The sequence below is a fragment of the Ranitomeya imitator genome, chromosome 5 (genome assembly GCF_032444005.1).
Source record: "Ranitomeya imitator isolate aRanImi1 chromosome 5, aRanImi1.pri, whole genome shotgun sequence".
Lineage (NCBI taxonomy): Eukaryota > Metazoa > Chordata > Amphibia > Anura > Dendrobatidae > Ranitomeya > Ranitomeya imitator.
This window is the reverse complement of record NC_091286.1, coordinates 256,936,609-256,957,770: the sequence shown is the minus strand read 5'-3', so window position 1 is coordinate 256,957,770 and position 21,162 is coordinate 256,936,609. Positions and strand designations below refer to the sequence as shown.

At 41.1% G+C, this 21,162-nt stretch overlaps 1 protein-coding gene across 2 annotated transcripts in view; it reads left to right on the top strand.

The window, feature by feature from the left end:
• The window catches only part of TRMT11 (tRNA methyltransferase 11 homolog), a 94,404-nt gene extending 80,089 nt beyond the window's left edge, over positions 1-14,315 (top strand). Inside the window, exon 13 of one of the 2 annotated variants that reach the window (XM_069726082.1) lies at positions 11,812-14,315. In XM_069726082.1, the coding sequence (XP_069582183.1) occupies positions 11,812-11,991 (180 nt within the window). In that variant the 3' untranslated portion in view covers positions 11,992-14,315. The remainder of the gene's footprint in view (positions 1-11,811) is intronic. The other variant, XM_069726083.1, reaches the window with a different exon arrangement.
• Positions 14,316-21,162: the final 6,847 nt, after the last annotated feature.

Sequence of the window (21,162 nt, the reverse complement as noted above, 5' to 3'; positions counted from 1 at the left end):
CCAGGAGCAGGTGAGTGTAACGGGGAGGGGAGCGCTGCGCGATATTCACCTGCTCCTCGTTCCAGCCGCCGCTCTGTCTCTTCAACGTTTTCTGCAGTGACGCTCAGGTCAGAGGGCGCGGTGACGTGGTTAATGCGCGCCCTCTGTCTGAACGTCAGTGCTGAAGATGGATGTGGCACCGGAACGAAGTCAGGTGAATATTGAAAGTGCCGGTGGCCTGAGCGAAGGAGAGGTGAGTATGTAAATTTTTTTTTTTTATCGCAGCAACAGTAAATGGGGCAAGTGTCTGTATGGAGCATCTTATGGGCCATAACGTTTGTGCAGCACTATATGGGGTTAAGTGTCTATATGGAGCATCTTCTGGGGCCATAACGTTTGTGCAGCACTATAACGGGGCAAGTGTCTGTATAGAGCATCTTCTGGGGCAATAATGTTTGTGCAGCACTATAATGGGGCAAGTGTCTGTATAGAGCATCTTTTGGGGCCATAACGTTTGTGCAGCACTATATGGGGCAAGTGTCTATATGGAGCATCTTCTGGGGCCGTAACGTTTGTGCAGCACTATAATGGGGCAAGTGTCTGTATAGAGCATCTTCTGGGTCCATAACGTTTGTGCAGCACTATAATGGGGCAAGTGTCTTTATGGAGCATCTTCTGGGGCCATAACGCTTGTGCAGCACTATAATGGGGCAAGTGTCTGTATAGAGCATCTTCTGGGGCCATAACGTTTGTGCAGCACTATAATGGGGCAAATGTCTGTATGGAGCATCTTATGGGACCATAACGTTTGTGCAGCACTATAATGGGGCAAGTGTTTTTATGGAGCATCTTATGGGGCCATAACATTTGTGCAGCACCATAATGGGGCAAGTGTCTTTATAGAGCCTCTTATGGGGCCATAACGTTTGTGCAGCACTATATGGGTCAAGTGTCTGTATAGGGTCATAATCAACGTTTGTGCAGCACTATATGGGGCAAATATCTTTATGGAGCATCTTATGGGGCCATAATCAACATTTGTGCAACATTATATTGGGCAAATGTGTCTTTGGAGCATCTTATGGGGCCATTATTAACCTTTATGCAGGATTATATGGGGCATATTTTAATATGGAGCATCTTATGGGGCCATCATAAACTTTATGGATCGTTATATGGGGCTCCTGATTCAATATGGATATTCAAAAACACTTAACCTACTGATGTCTCAATTAATTTTACTTTTATTGGTATCTATTTTTACTTTTGACATTTACCGGTAGCTGCTGCATTTCCCACCCTAGGCTTATACTCGAGTCATTAAGTTTTCCCAGTTTTTTGTGGCAAAATTAGGGGGTCGGCTTATGCTTGGGTCGGCTTATACTCGAGTATATACGGTAAGTACTAACAGGCAGGTAATTGCAACTTACCTGCTTGTTGTGCACTGCACTATTTTTCACGGCATAGAGCCGTCCCATACCACTGTTGCCGGGGATTCAGCTGCCTCTGCTGACATGACAGAGCGGGACTTCTGACATCATTCTGACTGACAGCCGGCTCCCCCAGTTAGGCAGTGGGGATCCGTCTGTCAATTAGAATGATTCTGGATGTCCCGAACTGTTGACAGAGCGGAACGAAAAAGAAGCCTCTGCTCTGTAGACGTGACGTCAGCGAAGGCTTGGGAATCCCCTGCTGGAGATTAAAAAGTTTCAAATACGCGCCAGATAAAAAAACTACTTAAAAAATTTTACTCAGGAAGATATTTCAATGAGATGTGCCGAAAACTGTAACAATTGGTAAAAGTTGCATTTCATGAATCTGTGCAACACACCTGGATAAGCCAAGTTGTCAAGAAAAATCTTAAGATTAAAGAAAGACAGCTTGAAAAGTGGTGCAGAACTTAGTCAAGTTCACACATTAAGTATTTGGTCAGTATTTTACATCAGTATTTGTAAGCCAAAACCATGAGTGGCCGAGAAATACAGAACTGGTTCTATTATAGAATTTCCTATGATTGTTCCATTCCTGGTTTTTGGGTTACAAATAAGGATGTAAAATACTGAACGTGTGCGCATTGGGCCTTAAGAGAATAAGGCACAAATACTAAAGCCGCCAAAAGGAACAGATTACTCCAGAAAAGTGGAGAAACAGTGATGAATCTGGGCCATTAAGTCTGCCCTCAGCCTTAAGCCTCATTCAGATGTCTGTATTTTGTCAGTGTGCTGAATCTGATTTTCATCTATTTTTGATCTTAATGTCTTGTCTGATTTTACCATCAGTGTGACATTAATTAAAAAAAAAAAACAGCACTTGGGTGACCCACGGATGGCATTTGTGAATTGTCCATTTTTCACATGTACTTTGAACTGTTTAGTTTCGTTTTGTGGTAGATCGCCTCACTCAGCTACACACGAAGGTAGTCAGTGGAATACTGTGCCTTTTAAGGGTGCACTTGGTTTATTTAGTACAGCATAAACCAAGGTTTTAAGCACAAAAGTAAACACAGCCCTCTGGGCAAAACAGCAAAACAAGAGGGTAGCACTTCATACAGTACTTACACTAGAGGGGGTCAGCCCACGCAGGGTTAACAATGTCCTCGCACAAGCACTATATGCATAAACACTCTTCTGGAGTCTTCCTCTCCAGGCCCTCAAAAGCTCTGACTACTCCTGGAGTTCAGCTATTTAAGGCCAGACCATGTAACTTTTCATCATATGACTGATCACATGATACTGTGGACCCCCTCCCACCTGCTCTATGGAGGTCCACTAAAACCAGCCCATATCATAACTCTCATTTCACACGCTAAACACGTAGTGTGCTGGAAGAGAAACTACTCTGGTTTAACATCACTGACGCCATCATGCACAGTGACATGTATCTTCCCTCCATCACTTCACCAGTCACAAACTACAAATCAGATCAAAATCATATACGTTTCAGGTTGTTTTTTTTTGCAGATAATAGATGCCTTCTCCTTACTTCCCCCCCCACCCCTCCTCAAAAAAATAAACAAAAAAACAAAAACAAAAAACCCTGACCTGTGAACATCTTAAATAGACTACAGTCGATATGTTCTATCCATGAATGGAATATCTATGTGCAGCGCGGGTGTCTGAATAAGGCCTAATAGTTACTTATTGCAGATTAATTGCTTTCTATTGTTGGTGATACAATGATTGTAAATTAATATCTCTGATGTTTTTTTTATGTGCCATCTGTGTGTCCTTTTTTTATTCCCAATGTGACATCTGGCTGCTGTCCTTTTTTTACACATCCTCAATATAAAATGTACATGACCAAATACAGTTTCCTAGGTTAATAATATAAATGTATCCATAAAAATCAGAGACCACTCGGGTGAACTGTGTGGGATCTGGTTATTTTTGTTTGTTTTTTTTATGCATCCACAGACTGGATTCTGTGAGTCTCCAAAGAAAGCAGTGCATGCTGCAATTTTCTTTCATGGACAGTGTGACCAAGAGAAAATTTGAACTGAACAGCCCCATTGAATAACATTGGTCAGTGTGCTGTTTGTATGCGGTCTGATTTAAAAATCGGATATTGCTTATCTGATTTATAGTTTCTTCTGCATGAGCTCTAGGAGTAAGTGCACACGACATCCGCCAGGAACCTGCCTGAAAAGTGCTGCAAAATTGAACATGATGCACAGCAATGTAAAAATAGCATTGTAGTTAACCCCTTTCAGACATCGGGCGTAATAATACGCCATTGTCGGACTGCCTCCCTTTGATGTGGGCTATGGCGGTGAGCCCCCATCTTTTCCGGCACATGTCGGCTGTTTTGAACATCTGACATGTGCCGCTAACAGCTGCTGGAGGAATCGTGATCCACCCGCAGCTGTTTACCCATCAAATGCCGCTGTCAAACTCTGACAGCAGCAGTTACCACGTGTTTCCGGCAAGCGAGCTGAAAATCCCGCCCATCGGCGCCCGTGTCACGTGACCGCGTGTCGCTGATGGGTTGGCATGACAACCAGAGATCTCCAGCAGACCCCTATTGTTGTCACTGCTGGATTGCTATGAGCGCCGTCTGATTGTCCAGTGCAGTATATGCAAAGAGAGCAATTGGATCGTTAAGCTTTTTTTTACCTTGTCCAGCACCTGCTAGTTTCTGCAGCTTGCTTGATTTGATTTCTGCACACTTTGCGGTTGGTGTAAACCAAGTGACGGCTTCTTGAGAGATCCAATTATGAGCTGTTGACAAGTGGAGATGGAAGTGATATGACGATGGCTGCGCAGTGCACCAGCATGGAGCCTACTCTACTTCATCCCTGACACGGCTGCGTTCCTAACCTGTTCGCCATGCAAGGAGTTGACCATCTGCAGTTTATACTTCATTTGTCAAAACATCACAGATTGAAGGAACCCTCTGCAAGGTCACCCAACAAGCGACATCTCCGCCTGTAGGACGATAAAAAGAGCAGGAATGATAAACAGCCCCAGCATTAACATAACAAATTGTGCATGTTACTCTTCAGATCAACAGTGTTGACTTTGGCACAAACAAAAAAAGTTTGCCATGTTTCCCTCCTCTTTAAACCTTTGGCACTTGTTTATTTTCGCTCTCCTTTTTGTTTGTAATCCACGGGCAGGTCTTAAATCAAGGCTCTTTTTTTTTTTTTTTCCCAAACCACAACATTCAGTAGTTTATTTCGTGTTAACCCATCACGGACCACGCATGGTTGGCATCTTTTGTTCCTCTCTAATATTCTGAGTCAGCATTTGTTTTTATTGTTTTTTGTTATTTTATTATTGGCTGTTTAGCTGAGCAACTCTTTGTGGTTTTAAGTGTTTGTATTACAGCACCTGATTGTAGCTCTGAGACAAATGACTTACTGCTCTTTGGCAGGCGAACAGGCAGGTGCTTCTAATTCGCAGACCAGATGGTTTGCAGATACTTTGCACATTGACACCAGGACTTTACATTGCACGCTCTGCTCTAGGGTACTTGGAGCTATGAATGACTTCCTCTTCATCGTGAATATCTTGTGCTGCACTAGGATGATGCTTTGTCCTGGAGTTTTTCAGCACAGAATTTTTTTCTTTGCAGAGACAGGTCATTATCTGTCAGAAACCCTCACCCTCCATAGAAAAGTTTTTTTTTTGCTCAGAACATATTTGGTTTTAGTGGTAATGCTGATCATAGTGTGTGTATATATACACTAATCAACCAAAACTTTAAAGCCACTGGCAGTTAAAGTGAATTACATTTATTATGTCTTGATAGCAAATGTTATTCTCTTATGACATTAGAAGAGCACAAAGGGGCAGCAGTGCTGACTTGTCCAGGTCTCTGAACTAGTGCACTCCCAGGATGCAGCAAACCCATGTAATAAAGATGGCGGCAATACAGGTGCAAAATACTGATGAGACAACCACTCACAGCCTACCAATTCCTGGAGAGGGCGATTGCATACTGTATGGTTGCACAAAAGAGGCTTGCATAGGGTGCTGGTCCCATACAGGTGATGCACAGTGTCTGGTTTACAGACTATTAGTGACGCCCATACTATTAGATCAGACGGGCTGCTCAGCACTCTATAAATGCACCATATGAGGGCAGACACCCTACTTTACAAGGCCAAAAATACTGGGTCTTGCTGCACCCTGAGAAATGAAGTGCAAAAAACATATAAATACACTGCTCAAAAAAATAAATGGAACACCTAAACAACAGAATATAACTCCAAGTAAATCAAACTTCTGTGAAATCAAACTGTCCACTTAGGAAGCAACACTGATTGACAATCAATTTCACACGCTGTTGTTCAAATGGAATAGACAACAGATGGAAATTATTGGCAATTATCAAGACACACTCAATAAAGGAGTGGTTCTGCAGGTGGGGACCACAGACCACATCTCAGTACCAAGGCTTTCTGGCTGATGTTTTGGTCACTTTTGAATGTTGGTTGCGCTTCCACACTCGTGGTAGTATGAGATGGACTCTACAACCCACACAAGTGGCTCAGGTAGTGCAGCTCATCCAGGATGGTGCATCAATGCGAGCTGTTGCAAGAAGGTTTGCTGTGTCTGACAGCGTAGTGTCCAGAGGCACTACCAATGAGACAGGCCAGTACACCAGGAGATGTGGAGGGGGCCGTAGTAGGGCAGCAACCCAGCAGCAGGACCACTGCCTCAGCCTTTGTGCAAGGAGGAACAGGAGGAGCACCGCCAGAGCCCTGCAAAATGACTTCCAGCAGGCCAGAAATGTTCATGTGTCTGCACAAATGAATAGAAACCGACTCCATGAGGATGGTCTGAGTGCCCGACGTCCACAGATGGGGTTGTGCTCACAGCCCAACACCGTGCAGGATGCTTGGCATTTGCCACAGAACACCAGGATTGGCAAATTCATCACTGGCGCCCTATGCTCTTCACAGATGAAAGCAGATTCACACTGAGCACATGTGACAGAGACTGGAGACGCCGTGGAGAGCGATCTGCTGCCTGCAACATCCTTCAGCATGACCGGTTTGGCAGTGAGTCAGTAATGGTGTGGGGGAGGCATTTCTTTGGAGGGCCGCACAGCCCTTCATGTGCTCACCAGAGGTAGCTTGACTGCCATTAGGTACCGAGATGAAATGATATGAGACCATATGCTGGTGCGGTTGGCCCTGGGTTCCTCCTAATGCAGGACAATGCCAGACCTCATGTGGCTGGAGTGTCTCAGCAGTTCCTGCAAGATGAAGGCATTGAAGCTATGGACTGGCCTTCACGATCCCCAGACCTGAGTCCGATTGAACACATCTAGGACATCATGTCTCGCACCATCCACCAACATCACGTTGCACCACAGACTGTCCAGGAGTTGGCGGATGCTTTAGTCCAGGTCTGGGATGAGATCTCTCAGGAGATTATCCGCCACCTCATCAGGAGCATGCTCAGGCATTGTAGGGAGGTCATATAGGCACGTGGAGGCCACACACACCACTGAGCATCATTTCCTTGTCTTAAGGAATTTTCATTGAAGTTGGATCAGCCTGTAACTTCATTTTCCACTTTGATTTTGAGAATCCTTTCAACTCCAGACCTCAGTGGGATATTAATTGTGATTTACGTTGATAATTTTTAGGTTTTATTGTTCTCAACACATTCCACTATATAATGAATAAAGATTTACAACTGGAATATTTCATTCAGTGATATCTAGGATGTGGGATTTTAGTGTTCCCTTTATTTTTTTTGAGCAGTGTATATACATGTACTAAGCAATCACCGCCCTCCGTGAGTTGGCAGTTTGTGAGTGGTTGCCTCATCAGTATTTTGTACCTGTATTGCCACCATCTTTATTAGATGGGTTTGCTGCAGCCTGGGAGTGCGCTAGTTCAGAGACCTGAACAAGTAAGCACTGCAGTCGCTTTGTGCTGTATTCATTCTTGAATTTTTGGAGGATTTTTAGTCCTCTTTTTGTGGTTTTTCCCTATATTAGAAGCTAGACAATATGACAAGGCATAAGGATCTGAGCAACTTTGACAAGGACCAAATTGTGGTAGCTAGACAAAAAAGTCAGAGCAACCCCAAAATGTCAGGTTTCGTGGGGTATTCCAGTATAAAGTGGTTTTCAACAAACATAGGTGGTCCAAGAAAGGACAATCGGTAGGCTAGCAACAGTCCAGTAGCTCAATATGACCTCTGAATGGTAAATTTTTATAGATAGGCTGTCGTTTGAATGCCTATTTGCACAGGCCAACAAAAGTAAATAATGCGCACTGAGTGATCTATAGTAGATTGCTCAGTCCACTTAGGCTGCCATAGTTCTTGGCAGTGCGAGTCCTGTTTACACAGGATGATGCACCACTGAGTGTGCGATTTATTTTTTACTCCATGCAAAAGATCAGCATTTTGCTCATTCCTCAGGTGATAATCTTGAAACAAGCGTTTTTAATAGAGATGGGCGAACCCAAACAGTAAAGTTCAAGGCACGTACCAAACACCTACTGTTTGGGCACGGACTCCGAACACGGATTTCACCAGGAAGTCCGTTTTACTGTTTGGGTTTGGCATCACAAACACCAGTTGTTTCTCGCGCTTTCATGTGTATTACAGCGCGGCAGACACTGCCTCTGATTTTACCGCCGGTCAGAGAGCCGCGGTTCCCATGCTGTCAAATTACAGTGTGAGCCTGAAGCTGTGGTTGGAGGTAAAAAGTTTACCTCCAGTCACTGGTGTCAGCTGATGGGACTACTGCTCCCATCAGCCTATGCCTGAAGCCACTAATACCAGTGAAAGCAGGTGGCGGCTTATGGGAGTATTCATCAGCCGGAGCCTGCGCACTAAATAAATAAATAAATAAAAAAACTGCTTGGGCTCCCCTGTATTTTTCATAACCAGCCAGGCAAAACTGACAGCTGCGGGCTTTAACCCTCAGCTTTACCTCTGATCACAGCCGAAGGCTCACGCTCATTTGACAGCGTAGGAACCGTGGCTCTCTGACGGCGGTAATGATTTTACTGCGGATCAGAAGTAGTTTTCCGCACTGTCATGCACATGGATGTTTGGGCCCCCATTAAAGTGAATGGTGTTTGGTTACTGTTCTAATACCCTAACTGAACCTTTTTTTTTCTGAACATCCAGGGATTCGTCGTCATTAGTTTTTAGTAACACTCATTCACGATCATCTTTGATTTTAAATGCCCTTTAAGACTATCTGCTTTAATTCATCAGAAGAGCTCCTGTAGCACAAATTCCTAAATAAGTTTGTTTGCTATGCTAGAAAGATAAGTGGATCATGCTCCCTGTGTAGCTGTAGACCACTCAGTGCCTTTGACAACCCCTGTGCACCCTTGAAAGTGCAGAAGTCCATTATAATGATGCATTAACTAGGCATATATAACTTGGCACTCAAAGTGTGCCCACATATGTTTAGTTGGTCAATATCTTCAGAGATGGAGACTGTATAATATATGTTGAGAAAACAAAAAAAAAAAGAAATTTGAGTTTGCTCTAATTTTCTTAAGATCTTTATGCAAAAAAAAAGAAAAGAACTAACTTGCACTTTTACTTTTACTTGTTTTATTACATATTAAACATCTATGTGGTAGCTCCTATGGTCACTCTGTACCACACTGCATTTATTTTTTTTTATGTCAGCTAGAAGTATGCCATACAGATAAAACTTTACAAGCCATCTGTAATATGCGATGTTACCGTAGTGTACTGTAGTCCCATGTAACACCACTGAGAATACACAATGATAACTCTTGTACAGTTAATGTCGATGTTACCTGCAGTCCTATGTAATGCCACAGATAACACAGTGATATCTCTCTAAGTACAGTTAATGTCGATGTTACCTGCATCACAATCATTATCACTATCGTGGAGTTAGTCTGGCGTCAAATTTTTCACACTTTTCAGTAGCATCACAGGGAGGAACATTCTGTAGTCATGAACAGTAGGCCATCTTGGTGCTGCCATATAAGCTTTGCTGATGCAGCTTTACTTTATGCCTAAAGTACGGTATACTATTGTTGTTTCATTATTTGTGCACAGCCTGCCTATGTTTTACGTATGTATACTTTGTCTCCAGATAGATTCTAATTTACAGCGGTTAATGGGGTCATTTTTATCTTGTTTGCTCCTGTGATTCCTTCTTAATGAACTGTCTATTACAGGAGTGATGAAGAGTAAAGCAGTAGATTGGGTGAAGGCATTTTTTTCTAAGAAGTCAACCTTGAGCCATTGTATATACCATAATGTTGCTTGTATTATCTTACACTAGTTCTTTGGCACTGCGGATACACATTTGTGGGGCCAGTATGCTTGGAGGCATTAACCCTCTATACATTGCCAGAGCCTAATTTGGCTGTGAAAGGAGTGAGATTTATATGACCCTCTTGGTAATTGACTCCACTACTTAACTGCAGTAGATTTAAGCATTTGTTTGCACCACATTGTTTGGAAACCATTCACTTAGTATAGAAACCTTCTCTTCTGCCTTATGTCAAGATCTGAATCTTTCGACACACTTTGGATTTGGCTCCCAGCAGTGATCCTCCCTCACACTCTCTAATTTCACAGTTTAGATTTGACTGCGGGATAAAGCTGTTATTCAAGACTTCATTTCCAGCTCTCCTCCTAATCCACTAAGCAGGGAATTATGTCAGAGGCTCCTTTCAATCTGAAGCAATGAAAATCTGTTTTTTGTGAATGCGTTTGTTATGGACCGTTCGGCGAGTGTTTGCTCCCAATTATACCAAGTTTAAACAAGGGATCTTGTATATTTCTGTCTGCTTTAGATTGTTAGCCGAAACAGTTCCTGCCTCCTCACACCTGGTACTTATTTTCTATCCATGAGACATCGATTATTATCTTACTTACTAAGCACCAAATGTACAGTTGGTAGATTGATCATTAAAGGCCTCAATAACAAAAATTAAGAAACTTGTATTATTTAACATACTAATGGCAATTACAAGCTCACCCCGTATAACTCTTCCTTCCGCTTTAACAAAATCTTCTTAATACCGTCAGCACGGCCACCCACGTGCATCCACTATATTCCATTTTTCTTGCGTCTGAATCCACTTTTTTCTTGCAAAGATAAACCTCTTCAGTCTTAGCTGTCCAGTTGATCTATCATAATAGGGTATGTAAGTACTTTACTTTTTCTTTCTTTCTTTCTTTCTTTCTTTCTCATGAGTTGTGGCTGTCCTTCAGTATAATGGCCCCACATCTTGCCCCACATAGTACTCCACAGTATAATATCCTCATATAGTGCTCCTCCATATAATTGCCCCACAGTGTAATGGCCCCAAATAGTGCCCTACAGTATAATGGCCTCACATAGTGCTCCACAGTATAATGGCCCCATATAGTGCACCACAGTATTATTGACTCATATATTGCTCCACACTATAATGGCCCTATATTGTGCGCCACAGTGTAATGGCCCTATATAGTACCCTGCAGTATAATGGCGCCATAGAGTGCACCTCAATATAATGGCACCATGTAGTACAACCCATTATAATAGACTTGTATATTGGCCAACAGTATAATGTCTCCATATAGTGCTCCATATAGTACCCCACAGTATAATGGACCTTTACAGTGCTCTCAAGTATAATGACCTCACATTGTGCTCCACAGTATAATGCCCTCACATAGTGCTCCACAATATAATGTCCCCATATAATGTATCCTGGTATATGTTCCCCCTCTAGTGCATCCTCTAGTGCTACTTTCTCTTCTGGGCTTACATGACATAATCCCTATGGCGAATCAGTGCTATCTTCACTCTCCAATCCTTCAGACAATTCAAGACATCCGGAGGAAGATAGAGCTGCGGATACTCTCACTTCTCCTGCTATCTTGATTTGTCCAAAGGATGGAAGGATGAAGCCAGCGCTGATTGTCTGCAGTGATTGCGTGACATAATGTCATGTGAGCCCTGGGAGAGCCAGTGCCGACAATGCTGAAACAGCACCAGCAACAAAGGTGAGTTCAATGTTCAGTGTTATTATTTTAGTGGGGGAAAACATAAAGATTGTCAACCCTTTTAAATAGCTGCTCCAATATTCCTAATCATTCTTTTACCCAGTCATCTGCCATCTGAGAAGAGTTGGAACATCTTTGTACATATCAACCAGTTCTTCTGAAGTCAGTGGGTTTGGCCATTGTTAATCAAATGAGTATGGGTAGTTTAACTCCGAAACAGATGAATTAAAAATAACAAAACAACTTCACATAGTAAGCTAACTCTGGGGTGGAATGCACTACAGTGGATGAATAAAAGTCATATCATGTTTTATTTCTTTACAGATATGACGTAACGTGATGATTTTTTTGTGCACTCTCCTAACAGGACAAAGACCAGTATGCACATTTGGAGGATGCGCAGAATTTGCTGTATCAAGGTCACAACTCCTTCCGTGAGAAGTATTTTAGTGGCCTAACAAAAAGAATTGCAAGAGAAGAGCGAGCCCGAAATGAAGAACAGAACTGCGGCGATTTCAGCTCTACCCAAGAGCAGCAGGGTGTCTGATGTTAAGTGTTTCATGTTGTTTTACAGGGGGTTTCCTAACGAAGAAGAAAAGTCTGCAGTCACTTTATGTGATTGCAGGCTGTCGAGTCGTGACGGTATGCAACAAGCATGGTCTCACATGGAACCCCACGCGAGTGGGCAGTCACGTGACCACACTTATGCGATTTCTACACTTGTGCTCACGTGCTAACTAGTATCATCCGGCTTCTTTCAATTCTCGTCTATTGAGAGAAGCCAGATGAGACTGGTTTGCACTAGTAATGAGCGAGTGTGCAAACTATGTGGACGGCCCAGTGCCGAGGGAATACATAGAATGACTACAGACGTTTCTCCTTACGCTATGTTCACATGCCTAGTAATTATTATTATTGTTATTATTATACATTTTTATCATCCGTTAGAATGGATCCAGCAGCAATCTGTTGGCAAAAAAAAAGTTGTGCAGACACAACTTTTGTCCATTCTTTTAACAATTGATTTAAGCTGGATCTGTTTGTTTTTTTTAACATTGAAGTCTATGGAAAATGGGTCCATTAAATAGCCACCTGTTTTTCTTTTATTTGAAAAGGATATGTTCTTTGCTTACTGGATATGTTTCAAATTTGAGAAAACGGATGGCTATTTAACAAAGCGATTTTCCATAGATTTCAATGTTAAAAAAAGGGAATCGGGCTGAAAGCCGTGTTTGTTTTTTTTTTAATAACGGACAAAATTGTCTCCACAACTTTTTTGCCGAATGATGGCTGCTGGATCCTTTCTGACGGATACCTACTGGACATGTAAACAGAGCCTTAGACTTAAAACCCCTTGAAGTATAGTTCATCTCATGGACTCAGCTGAGATTTCGGTCTTTCGAATGATTATGAAGAGCTGTGTCCACTTTCAAGGTGTGATAAACCTTCTTCCTTGAAACTTTTCCTTAGCATTTCTCAGGCAATGTCTGTTATTGGTAATTTTACAGTTTTCTAGGCACCTCACTGCCAACTCATCCTCTCCATTTCCTACTGCTGGGGGCTGATCCTCAAGATTGGGGGAAATAAGAGCAATCACTTGCGTATGTTATTCTGTAGAAAGAGTGGAACAACATGGCTGACGACGTTCACCAAGTTGTCCCATCCACATAACTACTTGTCACCTGCCTTTGACCTTGCGGCTTGTGCCCACCACCATGAAAGGTTACGAAGGGGTTAAGCTAACACAGAACAGTTTCATATTCATTTGGAGGACTGCGAGGTCCCTGGTTTACATTCTCGTATTTTATTGTATATAAACCTGCGCTCTGTATTTATAGTCTTTTTAATGGGAATTAGCACCGCTAAGTGGCCACAGAGCTGGAGCTCACTGGCTGCTGAGTCTGTCTTTCACAGAAGGAAGTTGCACTGTTTGCTTTTCAGTCTCCAACCTCTGGAATTTGTTCTTAGCATGTAAGGGTGATGAAGTGTCCCTCATTAGGGAGATTGCTTTCATTTGTTATTGTTTGTAATTGATACACATTAAACACACACAATCTTGCTTTGTCTCCTTACAACAGTGTTGCATGCAAAGGTCCTTTGTGGTTTGTTATTGGTCTGACCCTGGCCAGATATGTTAAGCCCAGAGGACTTGACTGAGGCTTTGGAAGGCAATGGCATTTTGTTGAGCCTGTCCACATCTGAAGCTCATCTGTTCTTTTTCATTTGTTTTTACATTCCTACAATCCGGCTTTTCACTTAAGACAACTGACTTCATGTTTTTTTTTTCTTTTCTTTTATTACTCGCAACCTAAAAGTATTCTTTTTGTGGAGCCATAACAAATAGGTGTGCGGCAACTCTTGTGTCTGCACAAAGATATTCCCTTCTGAAATTGACTCTGTGTTTAGACTTTTATGTTTCTTTATTTTTATTCAGTGCTAAAATTTTGCTGATTTTACCTTGTCACCTTTGGGATGATAACTGCGAAGATGAATCACTAGTAAATGTGGTCAGCAAGACCAGCATACTGGAGGTGAAAAGGACACGAAGGACTCAAGCACAAACTATTATATAGAGGAATGGGAAAAAAAAGAAAGAAAAACACAAATATTGACGTGTTCCTGGCAATTAAGACCATTCTTCGAGTGACCAATATGTTCTGTGTGATATGTTTGTTTAGATTAATAGACAACTTTATGAGGATTTGTACATGGTACCGTCATGTATTCTTGTCTGTATATTCAGTGATTCATTTTTAATCAAAAACTAATCTTAATGTTGGTTGTAAATAAAGAAAATTGCTGATTTAGTTGATCTTTTAGTTATTTTGTGGCTGTCATAATTAAAAGGTAACATCTTGCATGCATTGAAAATTATTCTGTTTTTTTATTAATCTGATCGAGACCATAAAGTGGTTGTTGATGTCACGCAGTTATACTGCAATTCGGTAATACAACACCATAACCTGCTTTGAGCCCATACTATATAGGTATGTGCCCACGACCTCTTTAAGGGTGCTCTCACATTGCGTTCTGTGTCCTCGTAGGGGCATACATCCAAAATTCCCCGCAAAACTGGGTCCGGATGAGTGCACCGACGGGGCCATAGACTGTAATGGTGGTAACAGCAGAGTGAACACGCTCTCTGCCTTGCATCTTTTTCAGAAGGGTACCACCAACAAGAGGCGTTCACTCAGACGTAGTCTACCACAAAGTCTGTGCCCGCCTCCTGTAGGCATACATTTCAGAAAATAATGCGTGGCAGAGCTCACATTCGCTCTCTGCCAACAGCATTACAATCTATGGGCCCTGTTGGTGCATGTGTCTGGACTCCGTTTTGCCTGGTATTTCGGACATATGCCCTGACGGGGATACAGAACGCAGTGTGAAAGCATCGGCGGTCTTTTTTCCTAAACTACTTCACTGGTGGTTTTGCCTTCATTTTTCTATGCTTTGAAGTATAACTAGTGAGCGTCTTCCTAGTGGAAACCACGTGAAAAATTTTTTTCTATTTCTTTTAACAACTTAATGGTTTCCGAACCCTTAACTGGTTAACAGGAGTATTAGTGAATTGAACATGTGCAGAGCAATGTTGTTCTTATGTGTGCACATACTCTGTCTCAGGCTTACAAGGAGGCAAAAAGAGCATTTTTTGGTTATGGAGTCCATAAGAAAATAGATGATATTCATGGTATTGAATATTTATCTAATTTTTGAAAAGTCTGCAGGATCTCTGTCTAAATATGAATATAAATTGTTAGTTGCCCTTTAGCCCAATGGTTACAGCACACTTCCTCTTCCTCTCTGCAAAATGACTTCTGCACAGTTCACAGAGCATGCCCAGGAAAGTTTCGTACAAGTCATTTCTAGACTATTGTCCATGTTGCTACTGTAAACCATATAGCATGATGCTTGGTGCTGAGGGAACATCACTGCAATCATAAGCATGTTCAGAGAATGAAAACAAAAAAGAACAACAAACTAATTTAATTTGAGGCATGCAGTGAAGTATTTTGGCCCTTTTCTGGTTACAAGGTTCTGTGTCACTGAACCAAATGCATAGCATATGAGCTAACTGGAGGAATCAAAGACATTAAAATATTATTTTCTACTCTTGTGGTGTTTGTTGTCGATTTTTGCAAGAAATGTTTCAAAACCGTGCATGTGGTTCATGAGTTTTGTACAAAATAGAAAAATCGACTATTTTTGTCTTTAAACTTTTTTGGGTAATAAGCTGTATATTCTGCAAAATAGTGCAAACAATTGTCCCAAAATTCCTTCTGTTCATAAAAACACTTGTGTGTTGAACTGTAATACATTTTTAACATTTTTTGTGACTTTTCGAAAGATTGCAAATGATGAATCAAGCAAATCTATCTGGAAATCCTAAATTTCACCCACAATGGTGAACACATAAAAACAACATTGCAAAGACATAAAATAGACTTCCAAAAAGGCGCAAAACACCTTATTAGATCGCTCAGTGTGCATAGGCTGCCATTACGGCACTGTGAGTCCTGTTTATGCACAACAGTGCACTGCCAAGAATGATGATGATTTATGCTGCATAAAAATTCATTTCACCCGATGAATGAGCATTTTGCTTGTTCATTGGGTGATTGGCAGCCTGTTGGTGATGTGATTGTGAAACGAATATTTTTATCAACGCTCATTTACAACTATTTTGTAGTGTAAATGACATGGAAGGAAAGGGGCCAGAACCCCAATGCGCGTTTCTTCGTGGAGGGTGTATGGCTAGGGTGAGTGGATGATCCATTTTACATGGTGCTCCTTCTAATGAGCAAAGGAGCTTCTGAGAGCGGCTGGTACTCATATCTGCAGAGCCTTGAATCTAAAGCTGTGGGTCTGGCATCCGACATCATAAGTCGCCACCCACCCATGAGGCTATCCAATTTCTAGATCAGGATAACTGCTTTTATAGCTTATCACATTTGGGCTTTTTTTCAAATAATATCTAAATACCTAGGTGCATCAATTATTTCTAAACTGCTGTTTTCTCCTGTATTTCATATCTTTCGAGAATTCAGTCACTAAGTATAAAATCATTAGATCACACTGACTTCAACTGTTAACTTGTGAGCATTGGATCACTCTATTAAACCTAAACAGTAAGCAAGGAAACTCACCATGAACCTGACACATTGTTTCTATTGCTCTGTAAGAATGACCTGCCAAAAATTCAGTTTGACATCCATGATCAAAGGTTTCCTTCCAAAGGAATAATGTCCTGATTTGACCAGTTACGGACAAGCATTCTCTTGGATGACTGAAAAGCTGTGCATACATTATATCTCCTAAATGTAAAACAACCGTCCGCATAGTATGAAGTCCCTACAAATTAAAGCCGGCTGCAGACGAACGTATCAGAAATCGTCCAGGTTTTATCCAGAAATCTTGGACAATTTTTTTTTCTATTTTTCTGTGTTCCTTTTTTGTTCGTGCGATCCGTTTTCATGCATCTACACTAAAAAAAATGTACACGATCAAATTCAGTTTCCTAGCTTTATAATAGAAATGTATCCGTAAAAATCTTGATCCAATTTTTTTTTTTACGCATCTGCAGAATTGAATGGTTGCGTCTCATCTGAGACTCGGAAGTAAGTAGCGCATGCTACGATTTTTCTTTTTTCTCAGTCAGACTGAGGAAAAATATTATTTTTCTGAACAGCGCTATTGAATAACATGGACAGCACATCTGATTTATACACTCATCTGCATGAGCCCTAAATCTTAGGGGACAATATTCCTTAGGTAAGACATTAAAATCCTGCAAAATATTTAAAGGTAAAGAAAATACAAGCATAGGTTCACCTTTGATACACCTGCATTATATTAGGGAACTGCATAAAGTTTTTCGTCTTAATATACTTATTTGTAATGGTAATTCTTTAAGATAAAGTAGTTGTCCAACATAGATTTTTTTTTTCAGGCATTGATGTGCTTAAAACCCCCCCAAAAAACTGCATAGTCATTTTCCTGCACCCCTGGAGATTCATTACAGGCCTGCCTGCTCCATTAGGAAGTCAAAGGAACGATCAGGTGTCCAAAAGAGCATGTCATCTTCAGAAATATCTGATGACGTACTCTTCTAGCAAATTAAAGGCTGCTGCAGTCCTCTGGCTTCCTAATGAACCAGGCAGAGCTGGCACAGGCCTTTGGTGCAGTCTGCAATAGATCTGCGGGGTGCTGGAATGGGAGTTCTTGTTTCTATGATACATTATGATTATACGTAGATCAACCATGACAGATAGCACAAATACATACAGTAGAAAAATCAGGACCCACTATACGCAATAGGTGATGCTCACAGCTCACTTTCTGAACAAATGCCCTCTGCACAGGCACCGAGCGTTTCTAGAAAAGTTCCAATAGAAGTCAGGGAGTGAGAAACTGTCTATGGTATATAAATAACAAAAATCTGACTAACTTCCAAAGAGAAAACAGATGTGAACAGGTGCTTACTAAGAGTAGCCATCTTCATATATAGCCAACAAATAAAGTAGTACTCTGCTATGCTACAGCATGCAAACATGAAATGTGAATTTTATTACTGATCTAAAAATTAGGAAAAATTGAGAATACTTAGCGCATGAATTGGCCAATTCATGTGTACCCAGCAGCCGTAATAAGGAGATTCCCGTTGCTGGGAACCTATCTAATGTGAATAGTCTCCTAGGCTTAAGCCTACATTTACGTAGGAAGATTGGATCCTGCTGTGATTATAACCACCATAGGCTGAAGGGTGGAGTGCTCAGTCAGATGACCTATGTATATAAATAATAAACTGATATTCACTTCCAAACAGAAAACAGGTGTGTACATGTGTTTCAGCGCTACAGAATGCAACTTTATTTGTTGGTTATCTATGGTACATGTGGCTGCTGCAAAGCATGTGTTTTAACAGAATCTCTGGCAAAATGGATGCCCTCACGATAATCATGCGTCTCCCATAAAAGATGCTACAATCAGAAAATAAAAATGTTTTAGAAAAATAATTTATTAAATTATATATACCATATAGATTTTACTCATTTCTGTAGCAACACAATATAAATCTATCACTGTCTGATTAAACACGGTCTTTGATGTCTACAGTTGCAAACTGCTCGTAAAAACATCCAACTTTGTAATTTGCTTGTTGTTAAAAATCCTTTCCATTCTCAAGAACAGAGGGATTTTATTTTATAGCCTATGGCATGTTGCCACCACAACCAGCTACCGCTACAGTTCTGTAATTTATCAGTAGTGATCAGACAAGTGCAGAGTTTACAAGCGCTTTCCGATAGAGCTTGACTGTGACTGGGCCGATGGAGTCAGGGGGCCTTCTGACGCCAGTCTTGTTTTCAGATGAATGTATGTCCTCGGATGGGGGACAATAATACAGGATATGGGACGGGATGGAGTATATTTTTACGAAGGCCCATAGATCTGACCAAAATGCTGGTGGGGGCTCTGATTTGCACTGGGGCCAGTGGGATTCTTTTAGAATCCCTGACTTTCCAAAGGAAGTAATGTCAGAAGAGCTTTTTTTTGCTTGCTAGTCACGCATAGAATTCTGGCAACTACTGTGAACAGGACAAGCTCTCTTGGTACCCATGTAGGGTTTCGAAATGTGCCAAACCTTTCTCATCGTTGAAGTTCATAGACATGACTGTCAGATAAACAATGACTCAGCTCATTGATTTTTTGCCAGATTAAACCAATAACATTCATGTTTGGCTCTGCTGAAATTTTATGTATTATGTCCAAATACTGTTTCTACATATAGTTGTCATACAATGTTATAATAATTGTTTATTTTTTTTACCCATAAGTTCTCCCTCAATGGCATCTAGGGTAGCCACATGCTCTGCTTACCCCTCTATGTAAATGGAGATTTGCTTTCTTCGGATGTTTTGAAAGTGCCACGAGTCTTCTATCTACACTGTGTTCCAAATTATTATGCAAATGATATTTTTCTCGGATTTTCCTAAATGGTCGGTGCAAATGACAGTCAGTCTAATAAAAGTCATCACCCGTTATATTATACATCGAATTTTATTGAAGAAACCTCCCAATGACAACAGTATAATCTCCAAAATAAAAACTCAAAACACTGTTCCAAATTATTAGGCACAGGTAGAATTTCTATACATTTGATGTGTTTTAAAGAACTGAAAATGCTCATTTGTGGAATTTGCAGCATTAGGAGGTCACATTCACTGAACAAAAAAGCTATTTAACTCCAAAACATCCTAATAGCCAAGTTACATGTTAACACAGGACCCCCTCTTTGATATGACCTTCACAATTCTTGCATCCATTGAACTTGTGAGTTTTTGGAGAGTTTCTGCTTGTATTTCTTTGCATGAAGTCAGAATAGCCTCCCAGAGCTGCTGTTTTGATGTGAACTGCCTCCCACCCTCATAGATCTTTTGCTTGATGATACTCCAAAGGTTCTCTGTACGGTTGAGGTCAGGGGAAGATGGTGGCCACACAATGAGTTTATCTCCTTTCATGCCCATAGCAGCCAATGGCTCAGAGGTATTCTTCGCAGCATGAGATGGTGCATTGTCATGCATGAAGATGATTTTGCTCCTGAAGGCACGTTTCTGCTTTTTTAGACCATGGAAGAAAGTTGTCAGTCAGAAACTCTAAATACTTTGCAGAGGTCATTTTCACACCTTCAGGAACCTTTAAGCGTCCTACCAGCTGTTTCCCCGTGATTCTGACCCAAAATGTGACTCCTCCACCTGCTTGCTGACGTCGCAGCCTTGTTGGGACATGGTGGCAATCCACCAACCATCCACTACATCCATCTGGACCATCCAGGGTTGCTTGACACTCATCAGTAAACAAGACTATTTGGAAATTAGTGTTCATATATGTCTGGGCCCACTTTAACCATTTCTGCTTGTGAACACTGTTTAAGGGTGGCTGAATATTAGGTTTATGCACCACAGCAAGCCTTTGAAGGATCCTGCACCTTGAGGTTCGAGGGACTCCAGAGTCACCAGCAGCTTCAAATAACTGTTTGCTGCTTTGTAATGGTATTTTGTCAGCTGTTCTCTTAATCCCATGAATTTGTCTGGCAGAAACCTTACTCATTATGCCTTTATCTGCATGAACTCTGTCTGTGCTCTGTTTCAGTCACAAATCTCTTCACAGTATGATGACCACTCTTAAGTTTTCGTGGAATATCTAATGTTTTCATACCTTGTCCAAGGCATTGCACTATTTAATGCTTTTCAGCAGCAGAGAGATCCTTTTTAGTTCCCATATTACTTGAAACCTGTGACCTGCTTAATAATGTGGAACATAATTTTTAAGTAGTTTTCCTTTAATTAGAATCACCTGGAAAACTAATTATCACATGTGTTTAAGATTGATTTCAGTGATCCATTGAGCCCTGAGACACAATACCATCCATGAGTCTATTTGAAAAACAAAACAATTAAATGACACTTAAATCCAATTTGCATAATAATTTGGAACACAGTGTACTATCTAGGCATTATGAACACTTACCACTTATGCATAGTAAATATTTTTGGTTTAGCAGCTACAGTTACGTCCATATATATTTGGACAGAGACAACATTTTTCTAATTTTGGTTTAAAACCAAACGATTCAGATGCAGTTGAAGTTCAGACTTTCATTTGAGGGTATCCACATTAAAATTGGATGAAGGGTTTAGGAGTTTCAGCTCCTTAACATGTG